The following is a 25,174-nucleotide window of genomic DNA, read 5'->3' on the forward strand; positions in this document are numbered from 1 at the left end:
CCTACAGCCTCTGTGCTCAAATCAGAGTTAAAAACAGAGCTGGTCCTCAACTATTGTGCATGATGGGATTGATTTTAGATGTAAGCTGAGTGAGTGCACTAAGTGATACCATAAGAAAATGATGTGATAAATGAAATACCGTGACAAGTTTATGAGTATATGTGAGGAATGAGATGATCTTCTGGGAGGGGGGCTTGGGGGGGTTAGCTGATGGCTAAAATGCCTATGTGAGTCTTTGCATCTCTCCATCAGCGGCAGTCGGGATAGTTAAGAGTCTTTCAGCATCGGACAGAGAGGCATAAGAGGCAAAGCAACAAAGAGGAGAAACTCTATTTGCATTCCTCCCATGCTGTAATTGGGCTAGAGATGACTGCGTCCATATGCATGAGGTGACGAGTGAGTGGCTGTCTAGCCAAAAGGCAGAAAATTCTGCTAACTAACACACACACACACACACACACACACACACACACAAAGAGTTTGTTTCGTTACTTACCCTCTGAATCCAGAGATCAGACTGGCTCTGAAAGCACTGAGGTCAATGTTTGGAAAAGCAGGTGAAGACACTGCAAGAGTGTAAATGTGATGAATGTCATGACAACAGAAAGATTTCAAACATGTAACACCGTTAACATCGTAACTAAAGCTAATTTTCTTAGTGACCTGCATGTTGACTTATTATGAATTTAGACCTTTTGTCAAACTTTCTGGGTAAAAAAAATAAATAAAATCATTCCAGTACTAAAACTCCTTTTGAATTCAAAATTAAACCAAGAGGAATTAAGTCTATAAAAAAAAAAGAAAAAAAAAAAAAAAAAAAGAGACAGCAAGGGGCACAACAGTGAAGGGGAAAATGTACCATCCATAATTCAACAACATCTGTCCCCATTCACCTTGATCAGATAAGGAGCTTCACTCCATTGCTACATATTGCATATCTATCTATTTATCTATCTATCTATCTATTTATACACACACAGTATATATCCAATATATGCATGTACTTTTTTCACTCTCTAATCACTTAAATGACCTAATGGGCATGTAGCTGCTTGGTAGAGTGCATGTTTGAGTGGCTATGTATGTGAAGTCCTGATGGACGGCAATTAGTCTCAAAGTGATGAGTACTATCATACAGGGAGGGTACATCTAAAAAAATCTCTCCACAGAGTACATGATATACAGACAGGCACAGAGCGGTTAAAAGAAAGGAAAAGGGGTCAATTTTCATGAAAGCTAATACTTACTCAGAGAGAACAGCCCTGCAAGGTTTCCACGTGATGCTTCAGTTCGTAACTCTGCCGCAATCAAAATATTGCCGTCCACGTCAATACCTGCCTCCTGCAATTATCAACCCAAGTTAAAGAGTGTTTCAGAACAGTCACATAAACCAACAAGCCACACACACATCCAGCACAATAACCTTAAGAGAAGTGCGGGCACTGTCCACTGATGGGAAAGATGGCAGGATATAGATACTAAAAGTATCAACATCTGACGCAACGCCCAGTTCTTGCATGGCTCTCAGAGCTTGCAGAGTACCTGAAAGGAAACAAAAAGTGATTTATTCAAACATGTGCACCTTAAAATGTGATTCATGACAAACAAAAGTTGCGTCTGCTCCAGAGTACAAAGATGGAAGTCTATGGAGCAAAATAGGGCCCTCAAGTTCTCATGAAACATTAAGTGACAAATAGGACACCCTATAGTCTTGTAATACATGTGATAAGCAAAAAACAAAAAAGGGGAAACCAGCTGCTCTTTCTCTCCTTGAATTTATGCAATTAATGTGGGTCATACATTATAGGTTGGAAAATACAGATACAAAAAAAAATAAAAATTGAAAATCACATTCCACCATCACAACTGTTCTTTCAGTCCACCCAAGCAATGACTCAACATTACATATATGAATCATAATTTCTGATTTAAAAAGAAGGTAAAAAAAAAAGATTCTTTCCTATTATGTGGGAAAGAAATAAGCAAAAACATCTTTTCATAAGTATGAAGACTAATGCTACAGTGGTTATGGGATTTTTTTTAAACCAGCAACACGACTTAAAGCCCAAAGATGTTTGCAATTCACTGAACCAGGTCTTAAATTGAAAGCATTAATAAACAAATGAGATAAAATACTCTGATAATTAGAATTATCACATCAGTCTTCCAGTGGCATGGCCTGGAGGAACACCTCCTTCAGGCAGAGGATTCAGGCCTGTACCCGGCTCTCCAGCAGGGCCCTTCACTCCTGCCTAAAGCACCACATGCATATGGAACAGTCTCTCGACCTACTCGGGCAAACGTCTGTGTGTGTGTGGGAACACGTGAACTAGCGATTTGTGTTCTGTTTACTCTTCACCTTGGTCCTTGGCACTCTGTATCGCAATGCTCAGGGGACACCTACACACCTGAATAAAAGATAAGAGCTGCTTTTATCTGCCATTAAAACCTGCATCTAGCACCAGGAGCGGCCGGCAACCAGTGTGTGAGAGCATTAGCCAGGTAAAGCACCTGGAGGCTCCATCCATCCATCCCATCTCTCCATTTCATTCTCATCTGAGCGTCTTTCTCCATTCATCCTTTCTTGCAACTCAGTAGCTCTTTGCTTTCAAGCAAACGTAAACAGTCATCCAGACACTCTCTTCTCAATGGAGCCTGAGGGCCGTCTGTCTATTCATTCTTTCATTTTTATGAGAGAAGCACACCTGTTTTGCTGTTAAATAATCCATTGATCCATTTGTCAGCCATAAAAGTTGGCCCAGACAGCGCTGGCTGATAGGTAGCATGTGAATGGGGATAGAAAATGGATATCCAGTCACATCACCCGCTGATTCAAGACTTCTCTCAATTCAGAAAGTGTGTGAGAGGGCTTTTATGGAACAAATCCGGTTCAATGAATTCTCGGGCGACCTCCAAGTTTCTGTTTGCTACATCACCGGGTTTGATGATTGACCTGTAAGTGCGGGAAGTAACCAAGACTGTGGTCTCTCTTACTAGAGGAGCACTAAAAGGGAGAGGTCAGAGTTCAAACTGTCAACAATTTTGAAATGAAATGGATTTTTTAAATTTTAAAAACCAAAAGTATATCTTGCTAGAAGCAAAAATTGAAGTCAACAAATTCCACATAAGCCTTAGAATGCTCATTTAAAAGGCAGCTGCCTTTATGGTCAGACTCAGAAGACAAATGGGACACTAGGTTTTGAAAGTTTCTGTAGTGCTATAACTACAATATACATTATCTGACAACAGAATGTGTAAGAACAAGGCAAATCCATTGCAGATTGAGTCTTCCTGTTTTATGTAATCCAGAAAGAAAAATGTGCCAGTTCAAGAAATCTCCAGAAACAAGATGATATGAAGAAATAGAGAGGAGCTAAATGGCAAGATCACTTCCCACCTCTAGTCCTTGAGAGGATTCCCCTAAGAAAGGATATTAAAGTTGATGGAAGCCCTAAAGTGGCTTTCTGCAGTTACTGTGATTTGAAAGAACCCAGCATCCAATGCAAGTGGATGACAAAACATGGATTTTCAAAATGTGACTAGGGCAAAGAGTGTTCAAGATGCAGATGTAAAAGCCTGTTGTGCGCTATGTGAGGGACTAAGGCATTCTTCTCGCACCATGTCACAAGCAATGAGCTGCACTGCTTCTTGAATCTGACAAGCCCTGCTCGCTCGCGGCTGCTGAGACAAAGCTAGCATATGCTTTTTCAAAATCGCCTGCCCAAATCCACACCTCATAAAAATGCAAACTTTTCCTCCTCTCCGCACTCGTGAACGGGTGGAAAACCGGTGGGTGAAAAGGGGGATGGGCGTCTGCCCGCTGGTGACACCTGTGGACTGAATGTGACATGGCGCTAAATATTTCACGGCCGTGCACAGTGGCGCACGTAATTTAAAGTGAATTCCCTCAGAGCGCTCGCATTTACATGAGACCCAGTCACTACAAATTCTGTCATGTAACCTTCACGTAGTGCAGACTTCAACAATGTGCAAAAAAAAAAAAAAAAAAAAAAAAAACCTGTACAGGAACAGAGAGGTGAGAGTGATCCTGCATGTTTAATAAAGGTTATTGGTTAAAAATGAAATGTTTTTATACTCGCTGTTGCAGTTTCAGCAGGATTTATCTGGACATGCTCATTTGTCAGAACATTTATTTGTAAGTCTGGAACAGAGAAACTGAAAGAATTATGGATGAAAAAATTCTATTCATCATCTAGGTGTCAAAAAGGTGCCAATTTTTCCTATTCCAAAGCTAAAGACAAAGTAAATAAATAGACTACTCTGACTATTCACAATCCAATTCATTCCAGATGAATAATTCCAAATCCTGGAAAATTCTTCCTTTTTGTATATCAATAGGAAATACATCATATTATGGAAGTAAATGTGGCCACAACATGCACAATAATGACTGTACAGATCAGTGTGTTTAAGAAGAAGGCTGGAAGCTCAGGACTCACCGGGAATGTTCTTGTCTTTCTGGTAATGAGTGAACAGGGGCCAGAAGTAGTGAGGTCTGAGAGGCAAGCCCTCCTCCTTCATGCTTCTCATGAGCTCAACAGCTATACCTTAAAATGATGAAGCACATTTCACAAATCGAGTTGTGAGATTATCAGATAAACTAAAAATAAAGAGAAAGAACTGGGCCCAGAAATGTTTAACACAGGATCATTTTAATCTTGTTAAAATAATACCTCCTGTGTATTAATGTTTCAAAATTTCAAACACCTTGCTATCTTTCTTATTAGGTTAATATCTTTGAATTACAAAAGAAAGAAAAATGGACAAATAAACTTGCAGTAAAAGCCTAGGATTTGAAAAGACAATAACTGAGGATTAAGATTTGTTTTTGAAATCATCATTGCACTCACTGGTCTTTTTAGCTTCCAGGGCGCACTGAAGGGTGAACTGCAGTGGCGATGAGTGCAGACCTGAATCTTTAAGATCTTTGCAAAACCCAACTATGTTTTCCACAGGCTGTAAAGCATAAACATACAAATGAACACAGCATTAATAATATTAAGCCATCTCAGAACAATGTAAAGTCATTCCAAACCTGTATAAGTTTCTTTCTCATGTTGAACATAAAAGAAGATATTTTGACGAATGCTGGAAATCAAACAGATGATGGTCTCCATTTACTTCCATAGTATTTTTTTTTCCTAACTATGGAAGTCAATGGGGACCAAAAACTGTTGCAAGAAAGAAACTCATACAGGTTTGGACCGAAATTATGGTAATTAAATGACAGAAAAATCCATTTTGTGGTGAACTATTCCTTTACCATACATGTACACTTAATATGCACTTGTAAAAATGTTTAGGTTGGTTCCCTTTACCTTGTCCATATTGACGCAGTGTCGAAGAAAGAAGTTTCCCAAGTCTGGGGAATCAGTGGTCTGTGACTCTACCAGCAGGCCGGTGAAGCTCTTTAGCACAGAAAACGCAGTCTCTTCGTGTCCGTGGGTAATCAGACTCAAGCACAGGTTCATAGCATCTGAGGAAATAGAAACAAATGGATGGGTCAGTATCAAAATAAAAAACTATATCAATTATTGATAACTTTCCCAAAATCCCATAACAACCTCTCACTGCATCAATATTTGATATATCCCATTTCTCTAATTGGCCTGGGTTCATATTTAAAACCCTTAAAATGGAATACTGCTATGAATACATATGGGACCATTATGGCTCAGTATGGACCACTATGGTAAGCGCTTAGAGCAAAATTCAAAGCGTATGGTTGCATATTCCTTCCTCTTCCATGACATGACACTGCAGTCAGCAGACACACCTGGCACATATCCTCTCTCGTGACGCATGCGCTCCACAATCTCAGGCACATACTGCTGATGGCTGGCCTTAGTCAGACTGAAAACCACTTGCATCAAATCTCTGTCCATCAGAAGGATATCTGCATTCTCCACCGTCTCTAGAGTCTAGAGGAGACAAAATAAGATGTATATATTATTATTACCTAAAAACAAATACAAATAAACAAGAAAATCAATCACTGCATTTTAACTTTTGATTATGCAACGGTTCTTAAAAAATCTAAATAATGAAATGTATACACAACCATTCAAAAATCTGAGGTCAGCAAGCTGTTTATTTTAAATATATAAATGAATCATTACACACAGCATTATCTTAATGAGTCCATTTCATTCCCCATAATAACAGACCTGTTTAATTTTGGCAATATCTCCTTTCTCAGCATACACGTTGAGGAGAGACAGGTACGTGTCTGGGCCCGGCTCAATCCCTGCACCTTTCATGACTGATAGGATGCCTTCAGCGCTGTCCATGTCCCTGTACAAACACAAGTCACTCAACACAAAGGCACCAGACACAAAGAAGCACCAAATCAGCAGCACTGTCCACTCACCCTCCACGGGCATGGCCTGTCACCAGCGAGTTGAACACAGCTTCTGTGATGGGCAGGTCTTTGCTCTTCATAAAGCCCAGGATTGTACTCAAGAAGTTGTGAAATAAACACTGTTACTTCAATGTTGCATTACATAGAATTTTACAGAATTACAAGGGTAAACTTATTGGAAGAAAATCAAAAATCCCAACTCGCCTTGCACCTTCAATGTCGCCAACTTCACAATAGGCTGCAATGAGTCTCTGATAAGTCACCTAGTCAGGCACAATATAATATAAATGTAAATAAACATGGTTTCCAATTAAATTTCCTAGCTATCATCAGTGATAAGACAATATATCTATATAGCATCATTGTTTGTTGCACCTTGTGGCAGTCTTACAATAGATTATCAATAGATTTTTTTAGTGAATGTTTCATTTAATTTTAGCATTTTTTTTCTGTCCTTGGAGCTGCGATGTAGCAACATATACATAAACACACACACATATATACTGTAAATATATATTTTGTTTACTCCACCTTTAATTACAATTAAACTCACCCTGTTCGGCTGAACATTAGCAGATTCCATTTTAGCAAGGAAGTCAGTTGGAGAGAACCTGAACTCATTCTGCAGGTACGTCTTAAGCAGGGCGTTGTAATGGCTTACATCATAGGTAGCACCTGTAGTGAACAGCAATAGGAGAGTTAAAACCAGATTTAGAAGTACAACGAGCAACTGTGCAATTGTCTCTACACATACCCAGTTCTTGAAGCTTATCCCAGATCCGTTGTGACAGCTCTACGCGCTCAGCCAAGGGAACCTCAGGAAGCAGAGAGCCACAGCTTCTCAGCAACAACAGGGCTTGATTTCCACTCGGATATCCTATCAGAAGTGATTTCAGAAATGAGATGACATGGAAATGGATGCAAGAAAGATCCTTAAACAAACAGACAAGTACCTGTTCTGCAAATATCATGGAAGATACGCAGCAGCAGTGTTTTGGTGACCCTGCCTGTCCTTCGGACTGAGCTGTCTAGTTTGGCCAGAGCCCAGTCAAACTGCTGAGCCTGCTTGGAACGGACCGCCACACTGGACTCATCCTTCACCAGCCCCCTCTGCTCCGGGACAACACAATACTGACGACAGCTCACACAGGGCAGGGTCGATCTGTAGGAGGACAAACTGCAAAAACAAAAGTGTATACAATCAATTCACACGCATGGCACTACAAGAAATGAAGGTGATCACTACAAAACCAATTACAAAATTAACAGGCCTCATTAAAAAAAACTGATAAAATCAAAGTTAAAATCATGCCCATGAATCATGTATAAGTATGGGTTATTGCTAACTATTAACTACAACTTTTGCCTCAATAAACACCTCATTTGTTGCTTATTAATATGGAGTAGGGACTAAGGGATCTAAAATATGGTCATGCAGAATAAGGTAGTAATATGTGCTTTATAAGTACTAATTAACAGCCATTATGTTAGTAATATGCATGCTAATAAGCAACTAGTTAATAATAAGAATTGGTCCTTAAAATAAAGTGTTACAGTATCGAATAAGATAATTGTTTTAATAATGTGCGAAATGACATTATCAAGCATGTCACTCACAGCCAAACAAAAACACACCCTGAAAGTGTCATCTCGCACATTATTAAAACAATTATATTATTTTAGACGATGTAACACTTTTCCATTTAGGATGCAGTTAAAATACCCCCCCCCACAAAAAAAATAATTAGCAAACAATGCCTCATAAGAACTGTTGAGCATCATAGAGACAGTCGCTTCATAAAGACTGCATTCGCTTGCTTTGTTTAAACAAATAATTTGAATGAATGATTCCATGATTTTCTTCCAACCTCTTAGTTGTAGTCTTATATTTAAAAATGTTTCTTTTTCAATATTCAAAATTTTATTTTGAAACAATCTCAAAGTCATAGTATTATTTACACAACTGTAATTACAGTGTGAATACAGTTATGTTACCTCTGAGCTGCAATAAATAGTCTATTTAAATGTACATAAAAGCCACTTCAAATACAGATTCTGTGTTTCCTCTGCAGTGCAGAGATGGATTTTGTTGATACTGTTTCATTTGATTTGTAACAGACAGTCCTACAGTGTTTTATTATAGTAAAATGTATTGAATAAATACAAGAATTTGAAATTATGACATATTTAAGTAAAAAAAAAAAAAAAAAAAAGTAAAGTAAATAGTAAAAATGCCTCTGGGAATTAATTTAAGGGGGGCAGGTATCACCACTTAATGAAAAAGCCCATTTCTGTCCCTGCTGTGAACTAACCACCACATAGAATATGAAGAATATGAGGAAAACATTAAGTAACCAACAAGCAAGAAACAGACTAAACCAGGGGTTGGCAACCTACAGCACACGTGCCAACAGTGGCACGCAGAGTGATAATCGCTGGCACGAGAGCAGCGCGTGCACGTGTCCATTAAGTCCACAGGACCATAGGGTGTCCCATTTGTCATTTGAGCGTTCAGAAGGGTGCTCACTAGCGCCCCCTTTGCGGCCATTATGCACCCTCGATCCGCACTTCAGCCGAGCCCTCACTGGGGCGAGCTCTGCAGTAGACTTCTACCCGACAGTCAAAGCGGCATTACGTCACGAAAGTGCGGAGTCAGAGGAAGACCACAAGGGTTTAGGGTGCCATTTGGGATGACGACACCAACAAAAACGAGCGTACTTGACGATGAAAGACACGAAATACGCTGTCTTTTCCGCCAATTGGCAACCCAGGGTGACGAAATACAATTGGGTGAACTGGCAGTGGGTGGGTTTTACAAACCAAAACAGAGACCGACATTCCGGCCCGGAACGTACATTTTCAAAGGAGAATAACTGACTGTAGATTTGTTTTTCAGACAAACAAATATGTTAACTTAGCATGTTACTTAAAAATATCTGCAAACATATTATGGTATTTTTATGCTTTAGTAGAGTCAAAATCTTACATACAGCACCTTTAACGTTAAAGAGAGCAAGGTAAGATGAAGCTGCAAATCATTTAATATTAGTCAACTTTTAACGATACGTTTACGACAGCTATATCCAGTGACGCAAACTACTCAAATTTATTTCTTTTTTCTCAAATATGGCCATTTTGAGAGCGAGAGAGATAAATTGTAAATTGTCTGCGTCTATCTCTCTCTACAAAAATATGAAGCCAAGTTTAGTTTTTAATTTTCCACCCCTCCTTACTGAGAAATATAAGTGATTCAGCATCGATTAATAAAAGATGTGTGGCAGCGCTGACGACAAGTTTATGAGCTTCTGAATGTTACTTTTTCACAGCGTGATATCAGATCTGTGTGCCAGTGGTGTGTGTTTGTGTGCGCACATCAATAAATGCAGCGTATTAATATAGAAAGGCGATTAAACTGAATGGTATTAATGCATTGGCCTTGTCACACACACACACACACACACACACACATACACATACACATACAGTGATGTTCAGTACGGTCAACACTGTACATCTGTTATTCAAGAAACTTTTAAAAAGTTTAAAAAACAATTTATGAAAAGATCTTCAAAAACTATTTGCATGAAAATCAAAATAGGCCTATTGTTTATTTTTATTCATATCATTTAAAAATGTGCATGTACTGTACAAAGCATTAATGCATACTGTATAATACAGAATGCATTAAAAAAGAGGGGGGTGGGGTGGGGGAGGTTGGCACAGTGGTTAACCAGAAAAATTAAAAATGGCACGTCAGGCCGAAAAGGTTGTCGACCCCTGGACTAAATGTTGGCCAATATGATGTGCAGTATTTTGAGACAGATCAAAACGACCTTGGCATGTTGACCTTTGAGTTTTGGCACATGTTAGCATACAGCTTACTGAAATGCTAGTATTAGTCTAAAACTACTATACACAACAAAACACTATTGTATTATATGGACAGATTTATTTTCTTCCTAGGCTTTTAGTCAATGGTTTAGTTAATGAATTAATGGTTATGTATTTAAATTAAGGCTTTAATACTACTACTTTGTTTCCAAAAAGGCGGGTTGAAAAATAATCTGATTGAAAAATGTTATAAGCATTACAAAGAAAAGGTGTAATGGATACATTCATATATTCTGCAGTGATGTTCATGGGTCACCACATACTGCAGGTTATGAGCTTATACAAGAAAGGCACATCTCAAATATATATATAACTTCATTAGATGGTTTAGATTTAGGGCTGTTCATTCAAATTTGGTGAAATAACCTGCATACAGCACCTGATCAACGTGTTACAACTGCACAGTATTGTTAAAGGAGTGATCACCTCTCAATGACAACTGCATGATCTAACGTTACACACGCATGGCAGTCATGCTGCGTTATATACCTGTTTACATCTAAGCGTCCCGGGACTGTCTGGACACATAACCCTGCACGAGTAGTCCCGACCGCTCCGCTGTAAAGACGACCAGCTGCCGGTACATGTCTGCTGTTTCCAAAGACCTGAAGCAATGCAGTCGGTGAACATTTAAGGAGCCGGGCTGATCTTAAGAGCGCAGCCATGTTTAGCATGCAGAGAGAGGAAACGCGAAGGACATCCGCATCATGTGACAGGCCAGAGAGCAATGGACGAGACCAATGTATTCATGGGGTGGGGGGGGATTCAGTCTACTCAAGTGCGTTATTGTTCAAATTGCTCAGATGCGTTCCGTTTGATCATTCTGAAAATATTACGGAAGCTAATGGACAAATGAACATGTATAAACAAAATACACAAAATAATCTAGCACACTTTAGCTTGATATAAAATAATTAAATGTGTTTGTTATGTCATGTATTTTGAATTAGCATATATATTAACCTTTCTTTTTAATTTAAGTTCAGTAATTTCTATATCGCTCTATATATTATTTTATTGCGGTTTTAGTATAAATGTTATTATTTCATTGTATAATTTTTACTTTAACTTCTAACTTCCAGATTTTTTTTTTTTTTATGTTTCAGTTTTTCATCTAGTATTTATTTTTTATTTTATTTTATTTTATTTCAGCTGTATTTCAAATACTGAAGATGATTTTCATCAGTTTTAGTTTAAAATAACAACCTTGCTTAAACAATGTCGAAGTAAACATGAAAATAATTTCAGATCTGTGACTTCAACATTTTACAACCTAACATGTCACATAATAACGCTATAGTCATTTTTACAAAATTTGCAATATATTCCTAATCTTTTTCAATGACTATAATGGCTGTATACCCAATCCTAATTGTATTGTCCTCATGAAAAATCTAAATTAATTTCAATTGCAGAAAGGTATGTGTTGGATTAATCTTGCCATGTGTTTTTAGCTTGATGAGAGACACATTGTTTACCGGCTTACTGGAGCTGGAAGCTGATTGGTGGCAGCTTGGGGTCAGTTTTGGAAAAGGTCAGCTAGGTGGGGTGTTGTCAAGCACAGACTAATGCCCACTGGGCCACTCTGTCTCGTGCCAGGCATCAGGGGCCAGGGGGCCCCAATTTGTCAGACGTGTGGCATGCCAAACTCATTTCCCTGGCTGACACACTGCAAGCCACCCGCACAGCAGTACACACTACACAGCTGACAGGTGACAGTGAACAGGCATTGCCTGCCAGGCATGTTGTTTCGCCCGCTGGAGAGCCCATCCCTGTCTGCCGAGTCCCCCACAGTGGGATGATGTTGGGGTTGGGAGGATGCTGAGCTGCTTTGGCAAGGCATGGTGAGCAGCAAGAATAGCAGTAATGTGTATTAAAAGCTAAAGTGCAGAACTTGCTTATTAAATAAATTGATAATGCAAATGATTTAAATGTTTAAAGTAGACAGGCAGTAGAAATTTATCTGTTAGAGCAAATCTGAACCTCCCCATACTTTTCAGTGTGCTTTTCAGCACCCACACACACATATATTTCCACTATACCTTGAATCTTTCAAAACTGAATAGTGTTTATCATATATTGCATGAGCCTGTTATAAATCTAATATGCATTTGACAGCACTGGGACTTCTTACTATTTGTATCACTCCATTTGTCTGTGATATCACGTTCAAGACAGACTGTCAGTCTGTGCATTAGTGGTGGGGATTCTACATTGATACACCAATTGGTGACAAGTGACTGGCTATACGAATCGATCAATATATGAGTCAAATGATTCATTCTGAAAAAAAAAAATTAATTCGGGAGCAAAACAAGTGACTAATGAGTGAGGCCATGAATCATTCACTCATCTGAAGTTTTCTAGGACACTAATTCATTCAGGAATTAAACAAGTGACTTATGAGTGAGGCCACTGAAACACTCACTCAACAGATTCATTCAGGAACAAACCAAGTGACTAATGACAGAGTCATTAAATCATTCACTTAACTGATTCACTCAGTAACAGAAAAGTGAGCAAGTCATTGAATTATTCACTCAACCAATTCATTCAAAAACACTGGCTGCATCCGAAAGCTGAAAAATGCTGCCTTCGAAGAATGTATTAGGCATCAAGGTATGTCTGAATCCAACATTAACTTAATAGACTTACTGTCTCCTGAGATACCTTCATCTGAATGATTTTTGAAGGCAGCATAAATGTATCATTCACAATTTATTTTTTCTAAAACACAGATCCTTTCAGGAACTACACTGTTAGTTGCTCTGAAATGCACAACTCAGTCAGTCCTGCTTTTGGATTCATTATCATTTTCAAGCAAATACACACAACATAACTGTCAGTATTGTGCCTAAATAGTAAGTTACTAAATATGAACTTCTTCATTGAACTGGTAAGCAATATCACAACATAAAGACCATGTATCTCAAAGTTTGTTTGTTTCACTGAGCTGTTAAAGAATTAATCGCCGACCCTCACCTGCAAAGTCAGCGAGCATGTGCCACTCCCAGAGACTTGTACCGTCAGTTTACTTCTTATTCCGAAGGGAGCCCTTGCTTTTCGTAGGCATGAGAGCTAAAAGTGGTGAGCTCAGGGGAAGAAATATCTCAAGGTCACTGAATTATAGAAGAGGAGAGATGAGGTGAGCTGAGAGGAAAGGCTTGCTCCTTTCCTCCTTTCTGTTTGCTGAATGAACTCAAGAAGGGTCTGTTCTGTTTTTCTGCAGCATGAATGCATCTGTGTTAGTGATTTATTATTCATCAAAACTATCAATTATTAACTGATTATTTTCCCTCTTTTACAAAAGATTTTTGCTGATCTTTCTTCCTCCTACTCATAATTGAAAACAATGCCTCTGCACATATCATTCTCATTTTCTTATTCAAAAAAAACCTTCTAGATCCACCTAGAAAAGTTTCTACCATGGAATACAGAATACTGCATTGTTTATGACTTAATAATTTCTGTCAGGTTGGCCAGCAAAGCAGGGCACAAGCATCTTGTCACCTATAGGTTATGTCCAGAGGCCTCTGCCATTCCTTATTTCTTAATATGACAGGAAGATTTGTTGTCAAAAGGAATGTAGGTAACTTCACATTGCCTGACTTACCTATTAACCAGCACGAGATTATGACCCAACCAGCTCATTCTTTTCCCATAATTCACAATGGTTGCTGTCTTTAGACTTTATGTTTTTATTTATGACAGCAATTCAATTCAAGTGCCTCTGGAATAGTTCCCCATTACTGTGGACACTAGCTATCTCAGAATATATTATTTTGGGAAGACATTAAGTGTAAATAATTAGCAAATCTAAGGCTCAGAGACTCGACTGTGCTACTGTGCTGAGCTACAGAGAACAGAGAGAGAGAGCTGGAGTGTTGAGGAAAGAGAGAAAACAGGCCGTCCCTGAGGATTTGTCCGTTTCTGTGTGGATCAGACAGTGTGAATGTGATGGCAGTTGCAGGGCTCTCTGGTGTGAAGAGAGTTGTTTCTCTGAGATCCTTGTGAACTTGAATGTCACACATGAGGATAGAAGGCAGAACCGTGGGCAGGAAACGACACTGCAAACACGTGGAAATCTCAAGGGGCTGAGAGACGTACAGGCAGCAGAACATGAGCACACAGCCTCACAGATCTAAGCTGATGTTTTCTCACATTGTAAGAGCTGTCCCAAAATCTCAGCCATGGCTTTTATTAATCCCAAGAATGCAATAAGTTATAACATTCATTTATATGAGGAAATTAATTAGTATATGTGGTGTTTTTTTTTTGGCTTTTGTAGTTTAAAGTATAACTTATTCCTGTGATGGCAAAGCTGTATTTTCTGTGTGCAAGTGTAAGACTGTGTACAAAACAGTGATAGTAATCTGTCTGATAAGACTACATTGTGGCATTTGCCATCATCCATGTATCATTACTTCTATCATTATGTTGTTATTGTCATCCAGGGCCTTTCATGCATCATCACTTCCCTCTCTGCTCCTCATGAATCCAGTCCTGTCTGATTCCATCTCCGTTTCAGCATGCGGCGGCCAGCTCCATCCCTCCGCTGACCTGTTCAAGCGTGACAGTAAAGGAGAAATCATATATTTGCACACTCTCACATGAGACTGCCTGGCTGATCTCATGACAGGCCAAGATCCTGTGACTTTGGTGTAGGAGAACTGTGCCTGAGCCAGGCAGGAATGATGTGATACGCTACTGTAATGATGCCTCGGGCTGAAAAATAATTACCTGAGAATTATACATGCCTCTGTGATCAGTGACAGGATGGTTTCTGCTGCACTTCCTGTGTTTGGACTCTGATTGGGTAGGGGTCTTGACAGCACACACACGCACACACACCTAGTGTTTATTTCTATACTATGTGATGCAGTGAAGTGTGTAGTCCTTACTACAGGCTGTCACTCCAAATGAGATGCACATGGCTTCAAAAAGCAGATTGTAAGATTATAAATGAAGCTTGTTGCTTTACATATAGTGTTCACATTTCTCTTTTTGTGTGTGTGTGCTGTTTTATTTGTGAAAAACTGACAGACAGCTCTTCTTATGTGTGGCTATTCTAAGTAACTATTCAAAGTAATTTGAAATATTTTAATAAAATATAAAGTAAAATATTATGTCAATTAATCACAAATATTTCATGTGTATATAAATACATATTACTTTATATATAAGTTCTATATTATTCATTATAAATTTTATTTAACTTTATTTACTTTTTTTTTACTTAATAAACTTCTAATGTAATTAAATAAAAATTGGGTGATAAAAAAACTTGCCAAGGCAACATGTCTCATTTTCATTTAGTTTAACTTGATGTACTAAAATAACTAAAACAAAACTATAGACACAAAAAATTGATAAAAATTACAAAAAAACAACAAAATTAAGAAAACATTAATCTTAGAAAACTAAAATAAAAATCGAAATTTAGAAGACTGCTGTGTAGTAATTGGTACATAAATGTAGTCGATATGAGTTATATTTCAAGTTTTACAAGTCATACAACAATTTCATGTGAGAAACTGAAAATCAAATCATTATTCACTGGCATGTTTATACGAGTTCATGAGAAATGGTGTCTGAATCACACTTTTTAACTCAGATCTTTTCACTGATTCAGTTCTTGAGTCTGACTGATTGAGTCAGTCACATAAACCATGTCCAGATTATTGCAATACCAGGTTTTCTTGTCACATTTTGTCAAGGGTTCTATATTTATTGTAGGGCTGTTCCAATTTTTTTTAATAAGTTTGTACAGTACCTTTAACCACAAGCTGGTTTTAAATGTAATAATGTAACAAAAATGATGCACAATTTTCCTGATCGAGGGAGCAACACAGCTTGCAGAGTGGCACATCTTACCCCACTCTGCCCTACTTTGTATTTATCAGCATCTTATGCAATGAAGAGGCAAATCCCAGATTCCCAAGCAGTTTAACAAACATTAAGCTCCATCACATCCCTCAGCTGTCCTCATAGCATCTCATATTTCACACCCTGAATTAACAATGCTGTAATGGAGTTGATTACTAAGAAGCAATTATGAGCGAGGCATTGGAGGATGCAAGTGTTCATTCAAGCATATGCAACAGCATGTCAACAGCCAGGGAAACCCTGAGAGCGACATGATGCAGGGAGAAAGAAGAAGCCTCTCCATAATATACAGCTGCCCTTTAGCTTATCTTCATGGAGTCGTCAACATGCGATTGTCACATTGACATCTCAACCTGCAACACCTCAAAAGGGATTCCAGCAAATGTCCATTACAAAAATGAACTCACTTGAAATGTAAACCCTTAATTCAAACATTTTCAAAGAAATGCAACACACTTTGATGGAAATATGGAAATTCACAAGTATTCATAACTGCTTTAACGAATTGATGGCTGATTCAAGGCCCACTGGGAGTTAGGTTTAGGGGTGGACCTTCATGGAAAAATAAATAAATGAATTATATATACACACACACACACATATGCATACACACACACACACACATTTATTTATATATATATATATATATATATATATATATATTTATAACACACACATATATATATATATATATACATGAAAATATTTTCAAAATATATACTGTATGTGTGTGTGTTTATATATACATAAAAAATATACTCAGTATACACACATATATTATATGTAAACAAAAACTTTTATTTTGGATGCGATTAATCTTGATTAAATTGCTTGACAGCACTCATATATGTATACACATAATTTATTTATTTATTTATTTATTTTTCAGGAGATTGGGTTAGGAAATCCATGCATCCAATTTAAGGTGTTCTCGAGAACTTACATCAAGTTCACCTAATGTGACTATTTTAGAGAGCAAATTTGCTTAGTAAAGTTAAAAATAAATTTCCTTTAAAAAATGGGATTGCTGTCAATTAATTTCAATTGAATTGGCTCAAAATATAACATATGTAATAAAATAAAATAATAAAAATAATATGTATGAATAATTAATAATAAGAATTATTCAAATAATTTAGCAAATATTTTAGTTTAATTAACATATATTTGACATACATTTCAAGATATGTTTAATTAGAAACACTAATTGTTTTTTGTTGTTTTGGTTGAGGCTTTATGTGCTTTGAACAAATCTGCGTTGAATTACTCATGTGCCCCGTGGCTTTACCAGACTTAAACACCGGTGACACTGGGTGCCAAAAACTAGACACCAGGTGCTGAAAACTGAGACAGACATGCTGACCTTCTTCCTTTGGCTGCATGGTCTTCCTCACCTTTGCTTGTTTCCTTGTCCACCTCGTCAAAGCCCGTTCCTGAGAGCTTTAGCCCAGCTCTTCTGCCTTTTGACCCAAGCAGCCTTAAGCCACATGACATTTTGGAAATGTCCCATTGTATTTCCTCTGTTCTTTTTTTACATGGTGTTTAGAGGGGGGTTTATAAAATTCATCCTCCATCTCAGTAATGACAAGACCAAGAGTAGGTGCGGAGACTTCAATCTGACCTGACCTTTTCCTCTCTACTTCACAGCCTGAAGTTACATGTCTTCTGTCCTCAATCATTAAAAATTATGCCCTTTCCAGTTCCTTCACTTCCTCATCTGCTGTCCTCGGCTGTCATGAGATAAATGCAGTTTACACAGATCGGTCATTTACAATTTACCCAAGTGCAAGTAATTTCACACAAACTGATTGGATAGATGAAGGGATATTATTGATTTTGTGCATATTCGGCATCTATAAAGCATCTATTAATCATTGGTAATAATTATTTAAACATTTACTAATATGTTATTAAAAGCGAAAGATGGATCTGTTCATGTTTTTTAACCCTTGCATCCTCACATTTTGTTTTTTTCACTTCTGTTTTTTCAGTGATCATTGCAACCAGCATAATTTGGTCAGATATGTGTATCTTTATTGTAATTTTAATATTTAACCCTCATTTTGTTTCATAAATCTAATTTACACTAGGTACAAAAAATAAAAAGTTACACTCAGGACCTTAGGGAGAAAAAAATGCCCCTTTTAAACCCAATATTTAATCATGCATTCAAATAATGCATTCATTCAGACTTTTGTTCTGTTGGCAAGTTTCCAAAATGTTTGCTACTACTACTATTTATTTATATATATATTTATTGTATTTTTTACTATTTTCTACCTGATAGCACAATTTTCAGTTTGGCCTATAGAGCAAATATTCTTTTTCCCTCCGGTTTCTGCATCCGCTGAAAAAAATGGCCAATTGAATTTAAGTTATGTGATTATAATTGCGTGGGTGTATTGGTGTGTATATTAGAGTGTGGATTATATGTGTGTATACTTTTTTGTGTGGATTATATGTGTGTATACTTTTCTGATCTTACATCAGGAGTAATGTTGTTGTAAACTGTAATAATAATAATTGCTCATTGTCAGTTATTGTTAATGCAATAACCGTTTTATGTTTCTTACTGCTGTCTGCTTAAGTTGTTGAATATGTGTGTATACTTTTCTGATCTCAGTTTCATAATCCAAACCCAGTAATTCATCACAGGATGCCAGGGCACCCAAAACACTCCTCCTCATCCTCTCTTGCAGTTAGTTTGAGAGGCTCGCCATCACTGATGTCAGTGTGTAATGTCAGCCGTGTCGTGTCAGATTACGGGGCTGAGCTCTGAGGGGATGCCGGATGGCCTCGCGCTCTGCTTGAGACACCCAGAACGGAATAGGTTCCCCCTGCTCCCTGGCACTTATCAGTCAGAGTCTGTGTGTCCTGAGGGAGAGAGATTACTGTCATGATGCTGCTACCTTCCTGCACATCACCAACACAAGCCCCTGGGCCTTTTGACTGCATGGGCTGTGAGAGGATCATGGGTAGACTCAAATGTGTCCATGTGCCACCTTTTTTAAACAGAAAAATTTTGTTTGTTTGTTTTGTTATGTGTGTGTTTCCAACTCAGATCTGTTTAGTTTTTTGTGCTCTGAACCAAAGAGGTCTATAGTACCTGGAGGAAGCTATCCTTTCCCATTCATTTCAATAATATCCTGAAAAGTACTTCACTACCTCAGCTATCATGAACTGTGATTGACAGGAAGTAAACATGAAAAATATAAGTCTATGTTTTAAAAGTAATCAAAAGTGAAATATTATTGAGGGATATGATGACAGAAATGTCAGAATACAGTACATGTATTGGAGAATGCATCTAACAGCAAGGGTTAATAGAGCCATGGTAAGTAGCTAAACCTTAAAAATCCTTTTTGATCATATTTTGAAAAATAATATTTAAAATAAACATTAGAATATATTTATTTAAAATCATTTGTAATGATAATTACACCACATTTGTTATAAAACATTAAATATAATATTAACTGTAAAGTAAAATAACAGCACGTCATTGCCAGAAATTCACTGTAAAAAATATAGTAACAATGTTTCATTTATTACAGCATAACATATTGGTGTTTGTATAGTTTGTATAGTGTTTGTGTAACTTATAACAGTAAATATTAAAGGGATCATGAACTACCTATGGGGTCCCCTTATAATGTCATCAAGATTTTTACATCAAAAACCATCATAATTTAGAGGTAATAGGCTATTTTCTGTCGTGTTTATAATGCCCCTCATCAGAACGCTCTGATGGCAGAAGTAAACGCTTACTGCTATGACTGGCTAACAGCTGATTCCTTATAGATTCCTGTGATTTAGATAAAAAATGCTAAACGAATCCGCAGTAAAATGAAATTAACAAAAGACCAAGTTCTTACTGACGCGGTCTCAACTGGAACTTAATTTAACAAAAGTTCATCCACTCTTTCCTAAAGTTGGGATCAGAAGAAAGGCAATGCAAAGACTGTTTTTCCACAGCTTGGCACTGCACAGGGTCTTGTCTTCGGAGCCATCTTTATCATTTTGTTTCTGCGTAGACCTGCGTTCACCTCTCTCACTATTTACACTACATGCACTAATCGGTGGGTGGGGCTAAACAGGCAGTGCTGTAGCAGCAGGCTTTGATCTTCTTCTGTGGAGGCCATGTTTAGCCACACTATTACATCATAAAGAGGCAACCTGTCGTTTTTGGCAAACTGGCTTCAATATAAGCTGTTTTTAGACTAAAATGAAAGTTTTGAGTTCTGAAACTTGGATGTTTATATACCATAATATACCACTTAAACTACCAAAACATGCTTTCTATGTAAAAATAACCACCATGATAATACAGGTGGTAAAACATATAGCCACATGATAAAACAGGGTTCACTGTAAGTCATAAAACATAGAAAATACTCATATACATATGGTGGACTGGACAGTACACACTCAACACTAAAATATTTAAATAAACATTGACTTAATTACAGAAAACAGAACAGAACATCCTACTGATAACAAAAAATAAGATTAAACAAAATGATTTTTATAAAATATAATATATGTGATTTTATTAATATTTAAACTGTTTTTATATATTTTTTCTGTTTTCATTTTAAATTTAGTTTACTCTCCCATGCACAAGACTGTACTGTGAACTCACAATATGACCGACAGACTGAAAGCAGAAAGTTTTCTGTTTGGCTAAACAAATAACCTTGCAGAAGGCAGTCACAAAGATAGGTTTGATATTTCAGAAAGCTCAATTCAGTGATGTCCTTCATCTAAAATCACTCACAGTACATTTAAATCATTATTTCAGCTATGAATGTAGATACAGATGATAATGATTATGCAATTTGATATTGACAAATGAATCTGCTTTCATCGCTTGCAAAATGAGTCAGCCCTAAATATTTGAAAACCAAATTATATTAGTGTGCAGTGTGAACAAGGTCATGGTCAGTTTCTCCAGATGCTTTCATCTTGGCATCTTGACTCTCTGTCAGAAGTCATGTACTCATCTTCAGGTTCTCATCTCTCCCATTTCTTGTCCCCTCTCTCTCCCTCAGCCCTTCGTTTCCACATCCTCATATCGCTCTCGTGGCAAGAATCACATTAGATTGAGGGACTGGGCTGGCTTTGTTGATCCAAACTGCCTCGCTCATCTGTCATGGCCTTTCCTCACTCCATCAACCTCTCCTAAGGGAGGTCTCAAACCTTATCAGCCCTCATCTTTTTCATTCCTTCCATCCGTACTCTTATATTTGTCACAATGATCTCTTGACCCCTGAGTTGAGTGACTTGGCTACGACAGTGGACAGCTGTCTGCTAAGCCACCTGCCCTTTGGTGCTCTGTCTGTCTCTGTATCTGTCTGTGCACTGGCCTCCAGTTCATCCGTCCGCTCATCCATCCCTCCGTTGCGGGACTTCTCTGTTTGTGTAGCCCCTGGCTACTTGCAGGAGTGGGGCAGGGGTTTATGATGGGCGGTTGTCAGTCAGGGGAGGGAGGGGGTGATGCAGTAGCCGTCACGGGCTTTCAGGATCATATGCTGGGTGTCACCTTCTTGCTGCCCTTGAGCAACGCAAAACCTTCAGTCACACGCTCCCAAACATACAAGTACTCTTTAAAGAGCATCTTCTGCTCTGTCAAAGAGCTAGAGAGATTTTACTCGCATTCCACTCATATGCACATGCTTTAAGGTTCCAGTTCAAATCAAAAAAGGTTTTACAGACTGAGGCCACCTGAAAGAATCTCTAGTTCTTTAGAAAAACAATTAGTGATGGCCTCTACCAAGTGATGGAATTATGGTGTTATATAATGATTTTTTTTTATTATGTGTGTGTGTATATATATATATATATATATATATATATATATATATATATATATATATATATATATTATATATATATATATATATATATACATTATAATGTGCAGGATGATGATGCATCAGCCAATGTGTGTTATGAAAAAAAATACTTTTTATTTATATGTGTATATTTTGCAATTAACTTAAACTATATTTTATATAAAAGTATATGTACTTTGAAAATTTAAATTTATGTGTATATGTATATATTTATATCTATCTATCTATCTATCTATCTTATATAAATATAAGATTAATTGAATTATTACTGTGTTATGTATACGAAATACTTTAGAGGACTCACTTTCATAAGTGTTTACTAATGTTCACAGCATGACTGACACTTTGGCCATAAGAACTAAGAATTCTATAATTTTTATCTAAGAATTTAACTTAGAATATCTAAGAATTTTTATCTTTAACAAAGCAAACTATATTTCACTGTTATGAAATTAAATGAGACTCAGAATGCAAGTTTAAAAGGCAGCTTACTTTTAACTTTATTCTGCTTTGCTAAATTGCTGCCAAGCCCAATGAGTTTGCTCAAGTGCCTTTTACCTGCTCTGACTAAAACAACAAATTCGCTAAATGAATTATTGTTATTGTCACCTACTATATTACACACACACACAAAGTGATTGGGTAAAGCATGTCATGCTCACAATACAGACAGTCTGAGTGTCTCAGGGGATGGACAACTTTCTTGCATGAGACGTCTGGGGACAGAGGGTCACTGGTGAATATCCATCTCACACACCAGCAATCATGGCATCGATCTTGCTCAACCACCCTTTGACCTTGGCTTCGAAAACACACACTCTACATCCTGTGTACCTACCCCCCCCCCCCCAAACTTCACAGACACTACGTGTGCAGTAAAATACTATTTAAATGGGCAGTTTTTACACTTTCAAAGGCTTGCGGATCATGTTGTGAAGTGTGTGGGTTGGAAGCTGTGAATTCTGGGGTGGATTCCTCCAAAACTGAGGGGAGATGGAGAGGTCTTCACCAGACACATAGATGTCCATTCACGTTAGTGCTACTGAGCTCCTAAAATTGTGCCACCAGTTCACCATCATGCCTCTGGTTGAGCCATTTAGGTACACACTGGTAGATGCACAGTTTGAAATACGCCATATGGTGTATTTCAAACTGTGCATCTAACAATGTGTACATACACCTAATATATACATACATGACTAAATTCTATTAAAAACTAATGAAAATGCATCAAATACAAAGACATCATTCACATTTAAATGGACAGAGAAATGTAGGTTGTATGAAACACTTGCCCGCTTGAGCCCTATATGGTGTGTGTGCTAATTGTTAGCTCAGTGGGACAGGGAACAGTTCTGCTGTATGCGGTCTAGAGTGCTCCCAGTCTGAGGACCCTAGAGAATGCCCTCCAACCTCCCTGTCAGCTACTGTTAGATCACACATCCGTGGTCACAGACTGAGACAGCATGCACACACTAATGCTGATGAAAAATGGTTATAATTTTCTCTCTCTCTCTCTCTCTCTCTCTCTCACACACACACACACACACACACACACACACACACACACACACACACACACACACAGGTACTGCTATCATGGAACCCTTTTCACAGACTGATGTGTTTCCACAGTTGTTAACACTGAAAACATAGTAAAGGTTTTATATATTCTTTTTTTATATATTACATATACAACATTATATAAAATTTGATGCAGGTTAAGGAAATCAAAAAAAACAAAAACAAAAAAAAAAATCAAGAACAAACACATGCAGTCACAAAAAAACGCTGAGTTGAGATCTGTCGTACTTTTTTGTTACAGTAATGTACAGTACATTTATTTTACAATATACTTTTGTGTTATAGCCTTGGTATTAAATTACAAATAAATCAATAAAATCAATAAATAAATTCAATATCCTTTTCCTGTTACTCCAAAAGCACAGTAAAACATTAATATTGTGAAATATTATTACATTTAAATTTATTTCTATGATGGCAAACCTGATTTTTCAGTGGCATTACTCCAGTTTTCAGAGTCACGTGATCTTTCAGAAATCATTCTACAGTTTTTTTCAACTGCTTACACACATTTTCAAAACTTTGCCTCTTTTTTCCCTAAAACTTTACACACAAATCCATTGTGTGACAAGTAAAGAATTTTTTTGTGTAAGCAGTTGAAAAAACTTTAATATGCTGATTTGCTGCTCAAGAAACAACATTATGAGTGTCTTTACTGTCACCTTTGATCAATTTAATACATCCTTGGTGCATAAAAGTATTATTTTTCTAAGAAAAAAACCTTTTGAATGGTAGTGTGTATGTTTTTGTTAATCTGGGAAAACATCCATCACTGTTCTGTATGCCACAGTTTAGATTGTACTCTAAAGAAAATATTACTTATAATTTTCATCATCCCGATCTCTTATTTAATTTTATAATGAAACAGTAAGATAAAATTACACTCTTCTTATGATACTTGGTAACCTCTTTTGTCCTGATACATATTTAAATGACATCATCAATAATGGACGCTAAATATCAGTGACAGCTCCGCATGGACGAGGGAACATCTTAACTATGTCCCATGCTACACTGATATAGGCTCACACACACATTTTGCAGGTCAGTCTGAGATTTGCATCACTAATTTAAAGACGAGTCTCATTAACCTAGTTTGCCTCATTAGCTAAATGCTTACTACAAATTTTATATGCAAAGAAGCTGGGGATTAACATGACATTTTTTCCTCGAAATAAAGCTAAATCAACTATCAACATTTACATTTATTTCTGCTCTAAATAACTGACACTTAAAATCAGTTCATTTGTATTTTATAATCATGGATCAGGAATGCACTAATCTTCTTGAACACAAACTGCATGTTCATGTCCTCTGCTCTGACAATACAAATTCAGTATAATGACTGTATAAAAATAAATCAGTCCACACTCAACACTCTCCACTGAAAATCCAAATAAAACTGTGTTTGTTCAGTAAACAAATCTGGCTTGTTCTCCTGTGGAAATCAATTAACATTAAATGGCATGCAGAGGCAGAAGAAGCCTGGTGGATGCTCCTGAAAAAGCCAGCATTCAATCATTAAATGATTTCTTCTGGATGAACTGCTTCTGGGAAACACTCTGAGGAATGTGAT

General features: G+C 37.3%; 1 protein-coding gene across 1 annotated transcript in view; it reads right to left on the bottom strand.

Moving 5' to 3' along the window:
• The window catches only part of LOC109065453 (leucine-rich PPR motif-containing protein, mitochondrial-like), a 47,712-nt gene extending 36,734 nt beyond the window's left edge, over window positions 1–10,978 (bottom strand). The window contains exons 1-14 of the mRNA XM_042736711.1: window positions 10,763–10,978; window positions 7,336–7,559; window positions 7,137–7,259; window positions 6,936–7,057; window positions 6,587–6,645; window positions 6,392–6,478; window positions 6,189–6,315; window positions 5,798–5,942; window positions 5,340–5,497; window positions 4,872–4,977; window positions 4,461–4,568; window positions 1,424–1,542; window positions 1,248–1,341; window positions 497–566 (exon numbers count right to left, since the gene is read on the bottom strand). Of these exons, the coding sequence (XP_042592645.1) occupies window positions 497–566; window positions 1,248–1,341; window positions 1,424–1,542; window positions 4,461–4,568; window positions 4,872–4,977; window positions 5,340–5,497; window positions 5,798–5,942; window positions 6,189–6,315; window positions 6,392–6,478; window positions 6,587–6,645; window positions 6,936–7,057; window positions 7,137–7,259; window positions 7,336–7,559; window positions 10,763–10,947 (1,727 nt within the window). The 5' untranslated portion in view covers window positions 10,948–10,978. The remainder of the gene's footprint in view (window positions 1–496; window positions 567–1,247; window positions 1,342–1,423; window positions 1,543–4,460; window positions 4,569–4,871; window positions 4,978–5,339; window positions 5,498–5,797; window positions 5,943–6,188; window positions 6,316–6,391; window positions 6,479–6,586; window positions 6,646–6,935; window positions 7,058–7,136; window positions 7,260–7,335; window positions 7,560–10,762) is intronic.
• Between the last annotated feature and the right edge of the window lie 14,196 nt (window positions 10,979–25,174).

This window comes from Cyprinus carpio, chromosome B13 (genome assembly GCF_018340385.1).
Source record: "Cyprinus carpio isolate SPL01 chromosome B13, ASM1834038v1, whole genome shotgun sequence".
Classification (NCBI taxonomy): domain Eukaryota; kingdom Metazoa; phylum Chordata; class Actinopteri; order Cypriniformes; family Cyprinidae; genus Cyprinus; species Cyprinus carpio.